General features: G+C 40.1%; 1 protein-coding gene across 6 annotated transcripts in view; it reads right to left on the bottom strand.

Annotated features, from left to right (window-relative positions):
* The window catches only part of UBE2W (ubiquitin conjugating enzyme E2 W), a 31855-nt gene extending 22804 nt beyond the window's left edge, over window positions 1-9051 (bottom strand). For 5 of the 6 annotated variants that reach the window (XR_001519278.2, XR_002001296.2, XM_015617027.2 and 2 more), the window contains exon 1: window positions 8984-9051. Coding sequence is in view for 4 of the 6 variants with exons in the window: in XM_015617027.2 (XP_015472513.1) it covers window positions 8984-8998 (15 nt within the window). In the remaining 2 variants the exon portion in view is untranslated. Of the gene's footprint in view, window positions 1-8726; window positions 8909-8983 lie in introns of those variants that run through there. The other variant, XM_019005559.2, reaches the window with a different exon arrangement.
* Between the last annotated feature and the right edge of the window lie 645 nt (window positions 9052-9696).

Below are 9696 nucleotides of genomic sequence, written 5' to 3' on the forward strand. Positions count from 1 at the left end.
AGGAGAGCAAAAACGTGGCAAATGGACAAATAGATTCCTTTCACTTATGGAGGAAATGTTTCATTGCCAAACCTTATTTCACCATTAAAACAAGCTGTGATGGGTAATTTAACTGAAATGTGGTGGCCTTTTCACCTGGACTGGTAGGAACTCAACTAGCCATGTCCAAAAAGGTAGTATCAGGATGATATGAAGAAACAAAGATGGAACAGCACCTTCACAGACTAGGAAACATGCAGGACCAAAACATCTGCACTTGAATTGTGTCACAAACCTTCTATTTCTATGCTCTCTAATTCCCTTCTCTTTGTTGCAAGAAACTGTCAATGTAAAAAAGGAACAGTCTTCCAAGGCCGAACATTCCTATAAATTCAAATCTTAATCTGGATCAAAGATCAAAGAGGAAGAAAATTAACTCATAAATAGTTAGAAGTTAAACATTAATCCCACAGAGGCTCCACTCTTCTATTTTATATTGGTTAAGCTGCTGCACCCTAAGGAGACCTGACAATATTTCCTTCATAACTGCCAAAATTCTCTTCCACATTCAAAAATTTAAATGGGCCCAAACTCTGTTAGCACCAAAACACTGTCAGTGATATGGTAAAGTCATGGTAAAGAATTTATATTTTGCTTATGAGCTACAGCCTGTCACCTCCTCCCCCATTCAAGTTATAAAATGTTTCACAAAAAACATCCTTTCTGTTTTGAAGAAGTTTTTACATGCAGGTGACTGTACAGAGACAAACAGCAACCCTGTCCAAGAACAGGAGCTGAAAACGGGCTGTAATGACAGTGTTGTACAACAACACTATGTTGATTCATAAGCAAAGCTGTTGCTTGATTGTTAGTACAAGCTACTAGCCTGACTGCAAGACCATTATAACTCTATTTTCATTATTTCAGTTTCTTCCATTCACATGTTCTCATACTGAAAAGTCCCTCAAATCCAGAATATGAACACCAGGTAGATAGCTAAGCTTTTCAAACTAAACTCCTCTACAGAAAAAAAACCAACACGTTTTAAACAGTAACTATTCCAGGAGCTCATTGCAAATTACTCTCTAATTAGAAACCTAACTTAAAATACCAAAAAACTCTCAAAAGGAAAAGAAACAGCATCAAGATTAACAATGGTGACATTTTTAAAAGTTACCTGCTATACTCCATCTCACTATATAAGAAATCTAGATAATGACAGTTTCTTCAAATAAAAACCTCTTTATTTCCCAGTCAACCAGGTCACTCAAGGAAGTTCTTGCAGATTATATCCCATAATTCAGGTGAAATCATTTGCTCCAGACTCTCAAAAACACAAAGCATCCAGATACTTGATTATCACAATCCTGCATGGATTTTTCCTCTCAAAGTTCTTCTACTAAGCTTTAATCAAGGCCCAGAAGAGGAAAGATATATAATTGTCTGGATGTGATCAATTAAAGTTTCAGCAAGATGCATAAAAAAACAGCTCCACAAAATACTCTGTCTATTAAAAAGTAATACTGGGATTTTAGCTCAAAGAATTGTTTTTCAGTTTTATCTATTTTTGGCTGAATAGCAGGTTTTCAATCTATACTGAGAATGCAGAAGCAGATTAGTCTCCTCCTCATTTCTAATAAAACATGTTAACATCTGGCAACCCATTTCTAATGTTATTTCCTCAGACCAATCCAGACCTCAAGATCTGAATGTCAGGCATTTTGCACATTTCTCGTTTTAAAGGAATCAAATGGCAATGCATGAATCTTTTTATTGAGCTACTTACAATAAGTTTCCACCACTCATCTTTTGTTCTACTGAGCATTTAAAAACTTAAAAAATCCAGTTATGGATTGAGGGTGGTGGGAAGGATTGTTGATTTTTCAGTTTGGTAACAGAATACTATCTTCACATGCTCCGAGATATTCTAAAATATTTGACAGAAAGGTCAAAGCAACAGTCCCCTTTAAAAGGGAATAATACACTTGACTTAAATTCACTAAGAGACAAGAACAACCTGAAATCATAACTACAGTATAATTAAAGATAAATCACAATAACTACACAAACACAAAGGAAGCATTCTGTACTTCACAGTCTGAAAAGCTTTTTACCAGATAATCAAATTCTTTACAATGAACCTGTCATTTGAAAGCAAATTAAGTGGAATCCACTATTACAGAATAAGATGAAACTGACAGCGAGTCATCTGCTTTGTAAATGGAGTCCTTAAATATAGGAAAGCCCAGCACAAGCCTCACACAGTAATAAAAAGTCAACTACAGATAATTTTATCTATCAAGGAAAAGAGTCTAGCACTATTTGAACTGCTTCAGTTAAAGAAATTAATTTAAGACAATAGTGAAGGCTGGCACAATGAGGTCAACCATATGTTTACAAGGGAATTTCTTATCTTTATAAAAACATTCCAAAGGTTGGTAACCAAGATAAAGTGTTCTATTCTGACAAAGAGCATTTTAGAGAGAAAAATAGGTAAAATGTTTGAACTAGGAAACAGTAACAAGATTTAAATAGTCATACTATCCATATCCCTAAATATCACAGGGAAAGAGTTTCCAACTTAAGAAGGGGCAAGGAAACTGAATGGATTTAGGTTTCTTATTACTGGCCACCAATTCCTCCTGAAGAAGAAATAAATAAATCAATGTGAACAAGTAGCATCACATTCTATGAAGCATTTTATTCCAGCAGACTTTCAGGGACAGTATTTGCTATGCTCTAGTAAACTATTATCATAATTTATTGACATATATACAGATTTTCTTCTTAAGACTGGATAAGCAGTACTTTTAATTAAGTTAAATAAAAAAAGAAGACAAACAACTTTGTATTTGTAATCACCCAAGGAGAAACAATTATTTTTTAGTACTGTGTATGAAAGGATGAATAGCTACTATCCTCAATGAGATCATTAATTAGCAAAAATGAGGTGTCTCACAATTCCTGAGTTATCATCACTAACTTCTGTCCTTCCTTTACTAACATATTAATGTTGCTCTTAGGAAGGCAAATTATAAGGTTCTCTCCCTTCTTTCCCTGCCATCCCTGACTGATACCTGTTTTTCATGCCAGTAATTAAGGTCACCTGAGGAAAAACAAGCAAACAAAAAACCAAACTGCAAAGGCTTGCACAGATTCCAGAATATATTTTTGAACAAAGTAAAACAAAACAAAACCCCAAACAACTGCAAAGGCTCGAACAGATTCCAGAATACCTTTTGAAATCCTTCAACTATCAAAAGCAGGCAGAAGGCATGTTATGTGACCTTCATGTATCACAAAAGGTTGCTTACTGGCTATTTTTATTTAAAACATTTAAGCTATTTATTTTTATTTGCTTTCAATAAATGAAGCTGCAATAGCTTTCAGCAAATAGATAATACTATCTCTTCCTCCCTTCAAAATACAAAAACTATATATCCAGCTGACACTTCTATCACAGTCCTTCACTACTTCAAAGCCATGCAAGACGCACAAAATTTCTGGCTCCGAGTACTGAGCAAAAGACCTTCGTCATCATCTTCCCCTCTGCCCTAGTGGAAATTTTAGCCTGTAATCTGCTTGAACACTCATCTCTCAGTTGTAAACCAAGGCTGTGTGAGAGACATGATCTAACAATCTGAAGGCATTTACATTTGTTGCACACACCCATAGCTATGGGTAAATTCAATGGGAATTGTGCCTTCTCTCTTTCACATGAATAGGGGTAGTTTAATCTCAGTCTCTGGGCGTAGTCACCGGTATGGCCGATACCTATATAATATATAGTGAAGATCCTTTAGCCTGAAACTCTTAGGTCAGTAGAATTGGAGCAGACAATTAGAGAAAGTATTTGATCACTGAGTTTCACACATTGTTTGAGCTAAGCTGCTTTAGCTTATTAATTACAAACTCACAGAGCCTTCCAAGGGAGCAGCTTAACAAGACAACATTCCCTGGCTCTTGCAAATGTATTGTGTTCTATTTTTCTCTTCTCTTGAATAGCTAGACCTAAACACAAGTATAAGATACTAAAAAACTCAGAGCAAAAAGTAATTGCAATCAACCAGAATTACTCTTTACAACAGATACCAGTCTATTTTATTTTCCTGATTGAAACCATACACATATTCATGAGATACCAGTGTTCAATGTGACAGGTTGAAAGCATCCGTGATTTTTTACGTTTTAGCTGTAGAGTTGGTCTGTGTGTAAGGAAGAGCTCCTGATAATGCTCATGGGACACTGGTTTCAATAAGCTTTTCTACTACTGCTTTCTTTCTCGGAAGTGAATTCTTCCATCCTAGCTCAAAAATTCTGCAGCTGCTGCACAGCAAAGTATTTCCCAAAATTCTATTTACACAGGCAGATACAAAAACAGGCAAATGAGACTCCTTAGGGCCTAAAGCCATAACTTTTATTTTATTTATCTTTACTGAAAGAAGACTATAAATTTTAAACTTCGGTTGATAGTCAAGTCAAAACTTTATTAATAAACTCCCAAGGTTAAATTAACTCGTCTTGGTAAAATTACTAATTGTTTTTTTTATTTATCTTACTTCACTCTAACATGGTTGTATGCCAAAGCTAATACAGCACACATCAGTACGGCCTGGTTACCAAAGGTTATGTAGAAGACTAACAATCTCTTAGTGGACAGAAGAAATTAGGTTTACTCTCTACTCATTCTGGTTTCAATTACGGTACTCACATTTCTCTGTTTAAATAATCACTGAAATTTCGATCTTCAATAGCATTTCACCAATGGAACTACTAAATACTTTATTAACTACCAGTAATTGTATTCTGTTTATATCCCAGAATTGGTTATATAGCTACAGTATCCACTCATTTTCTTTTTTGCCTTTTTGAAATAACACAAATAGTATCCCGTACCATGACATTTAACATTACAGAACCAAGGTGCATAACCATCCAAGTTCCAATTGACTGAAAGCTTTCCTCACTTAAGGTTGGGGTTTTGGCTTATTTTGGAACACACAATAAAAATAGTTCAATACTTTTTCCTGGACAAAGCTTTTAAATAAGAAAAAATTATTGCCAAATCATTAAATAACAACACTGCCAGTGCTGAGCAAAGATTGAGCAATAAGTAATTGTTCTGAGAACAGCTGGAAACACAGAACTTCCACTAACACTAGAAGTGCAGGTAAAGAATAGAAGGAAGTGAAACCAAGAGTACACGTATTTTTTTCTGGAGATTTCAGTAACCTGTAAATATTTACCTCATTCCCTACCCCACTGACTGAACATACTGGGGTGAAATTTGTAAGAAGTTTTCATACTGCTAACAGCTTACGTTCTCTGATACAAGTTCCTTGGGACCTCAAACTGCCCATGAATTCTGCATTGTCATCTCACACAGTTAGTTTATTAAATGGCTGCTTAGACACACATTTTCAAAAGAATTATATTGATGGAACAAGACTTTTCAAGTAGCACTTTATTTAGGCATGTGCATGTAATTTGATGGTAGCCCACCACAGCAGTTTTCAAGGTGTAACACAGAAGCACAGTGAAAGCTAACATCCTACACTCTTTAATAAAGTTGTTTGTGTCATTAATTACATTAGCTTTACATTCAATCAGATGTAAGCATCTACACATACAAATCTTATGTGCCTAACTTTACAGGATATATGAGAAGTTATTCTGGTGATAAAAAAACTTAAAACCATTCCTCTAATAATTTCCACAATTTCACACGTATATCCAGGGTTTGTAGTATTAAAACTAAGAGGAAGTGAAAGGTAAATCATAGTAATTAAGATGTCAGTATTATCAATAAAGTAAATCTTTCAAGTTTATGATGCAAATAGGTCATATCTGCATGTTGTTAAGGAAAGGCCTTATTTAACACTTTGTACAGCAACAGCATATTTTCTGTACAGTTTCAACAGAACTTCCTTATTCTATTTCTTACCTGCTCTTCCATTCATACTTAATGCAAGTCCTGTATTTCCAGCTGTACTGAGAACAACTGTTTACTATTTCTTTAGTGTTTGCCTTTAAAGGCTTCATATTATTAAAGAAGCTATATCAAAATTTTCTAAAGCAAATGCATTCTATTCCCTTGTTCTACATTACTTGTACCTTTTCAGAATATTTCTGTGGTTTTTATCCAAGAGAACATTGCAGAAGCTTGGGCTTTTTCTGGGAAAATTCTTGGAAATAAGTGCTTGTCTGGGGGCGTGTTAGCTTTTTTTAAGAAAAAAATATGATTTGCCTAAAGTTATGCAAACCAGTTTAAACCAGTCCAGCAGTAGCAAATTAACAACAACCCTGTGGTTAGAAAACAAAACACAAGCTCCCATTAGCACTAGCTTCTATTATTGCAGAAAGAAAGGGTTACAGAAAATTCCCATTAAAGACTGTCCACACAGACAAAAATCACTGTAAGTTTAATGATACACACAAAGGCTCAAAGTCACAGGTTTTACAATTTACTGGGCATCCACTGAACTGCAGTAACTATTCAGGTCGATGCTCAGAGCCACTAGCAGAAAGAGGCAATTTGTTACAAGTTCCAAAACTTCCCTGTAGACTAAGAACAGGGCTAATCAGCTAACTCTTATAACTTAATCCAAGATTTTTCAGTGGATCTGTAAAGATAAAATGTAATTAACCTGGGGCATCTTGCACTGTTGTATAAAATTGCAACAGTTTAAGAAGTAACTAGAACTTACTTTGTGCACCAATGTATCATTTTTTATCAATAAAATAAATAATATTGTCGTTATAGTACAGTGTCAGACCACTGGTATAGTCAGAGAGAGCAATGGGTTACATAAACATTTCAGGTAAACATTGGGTATTTAAAAACACTATACTTCATCAGAAAAAAGACATCTCTTTGTTGTGTCAGGCAACTTAGAAGACAGCACTAATTATAATAAATTAAATTATTCTGAACGAGAAAAATACTTTAAATTATAGATACCAGTTTCCTTTGTAAAACATTTTTTCACACTGAACACTTAAATGTTAACTGAGAATTCAGGGTCTTGAAATCTTGCCCACCTGGGAGCATGTTTACAATATACTAGTTCTACTGTTCACTTACTAAATTTTTATTTATGCTTCCTGGTTACAACTCCCTTCCAATATGCTAAACTACATTATTAAATTAGTCATTTACTAAGCATCGTGCAATTAGCAACATACAGACAAAAACCTTCAAAAATGTCCTTGAATCTCTTATCAAAAGACAACAGAAGATCATGTAAGAAAACAAAAAGTGTCATCTTACAGCTGCTATTTCTAAAATGAAAGCAATTACAACATCAGCCTTAGCACGGCTGTAATTTCAGGAAGTGAGTATTGCCCTCCATACATCTGATGTTTAGGCAACATTTGTCATTCATGTATCCTCAACAACCTTATTTAATATGTAACCATTTTCTCCCCTTTACAGAGTGAGCAACAGGAATTAGGGTGAGGCACGCTGAAGAACTAGGCCAGAGACAGCGACGCAGCACAGCTTTACCAAGTCCCTTTACAGCGTGTCCCTTTCCCAGTTCACAGCTTCCATTTCCCTACTTTTCAGTTTTATAAAAGATACTTCTTAATAAACTATAGCCTCTATTTTGCAGTTGAGCTTGTAGAAGTCTGCACATTAGACAAAGAGAATTGCAAAAACTCATTTGCCATATAGAGCTAATAAAACCAAGGCAGAGCAGACTACCTGCCTAAGCTACTACTAGAAGAACATTCTGTACAGTATGTTCAATTTCTTGATCTCATTTCATTTCAGTAACTCTGAAAGACACACCATGGGGGAGGGGATTTATGATTCTAAATTTCAGGAGAGTAATTTTTATCCCATAGAGTTCAGAAATTTGACATTTTGGCTATGCTAAATCCAGGTTATTAGGAAAATTAAACAAATTTCATTCGTTTTGCACACTCTTTCTGTGTTGTTCTATTACTAGTGACAAAAAAAAATAAAAAATAAGCTATACTGGACCAAAATGAGAGGAGATCTAGATAATCCAAATATGAAAACAAAATGTAAAACTGTAAATATCCAAGGAAAAGCAGAGAAGTTGCTGGTTAAATAAGGAGACAGGGGCCACTATCACAAAACCTAGAGATCTTTTCTCCTACCCGAGTCGCAATAAAGCACCACCCAATCAGAGCAGCACACAGTGAAAGTGATCCATTCTACCAGAGCAATTTCCGCAGCCCCTGTTTAAGAACCCCTTCGGAGCAGATATGAATGAATAATTCAGCTGGAAATACCTGTCAGGCAGCAAGATGTTCCATGCTACTGTACCTATAGCAAACCCATCCGCCCGAGAAAGCCAGACATTACCTGTCCACAGGGCTGACACCACAGCACAGCCTCATTTTACGAAGAGAAAGAGAACCCCACGGGCACCACGCGGCTTGGAGCAGAACATGCCTGTCAAAGCCCCCCCGTGCGGGGGAATTACAGTGCCGTACCCCCAAGAACTCGGAGGGAGCTGTCGGTCACGGTCCCCACGATGCCACAGGGAGGGTCTCCCTGACCTCCCAGCCCGCACGGTGTGCTAGACATTCCCACGGCGCCCAGCGAAGCTGCGGCCCCCAAAAGACCCGGGGGGCAGGGATCCCTTCGCCCTTCCCTCGCCTGCCCAGGGAGCGGCGGCATCGCTGCCAGACGCCTCCCTGAGGCGCCTCTTCCCCTGCGCCCGCCCCACCCGTCGCTGTCCCGGCCTCGCCCCTCACACCCCTGCGCGTCTCACCTCCATCCCGGCGCTGGACCGGCCCTTTCCTGCCGCCACCTGCCCTCCACGGCCCCGCTACCCGGCAGCTCGACGCCCTCAACCTCTGTCAGGGCGGTTCCTCCCTCCGCGCCGCTCTTCGCGCCGCGCCACGCACTGACGGACGCACGCACGCACGGACGCACGCACGCGCCCGGCGGAACGGCTGCTCCCGGCTCCCCCCGCCGCTGCCGCCCGGCCCCAGCGCTGCCCCGGGGGCTCCGCCGCAGACGCCTCACCTGCATCGACGCCATGATGGATCCGCCTCCTCCCCCTCCCCTCTGCGCCGCCGCCGGGGCGGCCCCGCCCCGCGCGCTCCCCGGTCACGTGCCCGCGCCAGCCCGTTGAGCGGCCGCGCGTGCGCGGGGCGAGGGCGGCGCGGGCGGGGCGAGGAACGCGAGCGGCGGAGGTGGGCGGTGTTGGAAGCGCCGCTCCCGCCGGCCGCTAGAGAGGCTCCGCCGGCGCTGCCCGGACCCTGCTCGCCCCGCGGCCGGGCCGGGACCGGCGCGATGTCCATCACCGCCACCCGCGGGGGCGGGAAGGGGCTGGTCCCGCGCCGGCTTCTGTTTGTGAACGTTTCTAGAGCTGCACGTGCAGAGTGTTTGCGTGACTCAATTATTGCGGACTGTGCCCCTCCCTTTTGTGGGCGTCTCCGGGCTCCCCTCACGCCTGCTGTGCCCTGGCGGGGGGGTCATACAACCATAAAACCATAGAATGTTAAGGAGTGGGAAGGGGATTTGAAGATCCTCTAGATCCGACAACCCCGCCGTGAGCAGGGACACCTCCCACACGACCAGATTGCTCAGAGTCGCTTCCAGCGTGGCTTTGAGCATTGCCAGGGATGGGGCAACCACAAACCTCCCTGGGCAACCTCTTCCAGTGCCTCACCACCCTCACAGTAAAGAATTTCTTCATGATATCTAACCCAACACCCTCTTCTTTCAGTGTGTCC

This window comes from Parus major, chromosome 2, assembly GCF_001522545.3.
Source record: "Parus major isolate Abel chromosome 2, Parus_major1.1, whole genome shotgun sequence".
Taxonomy (NCBI): Eukaryota; Metazoa; Chordata; class Aves; order Passeriformes; family Paridae; genus Parus; species Parus major.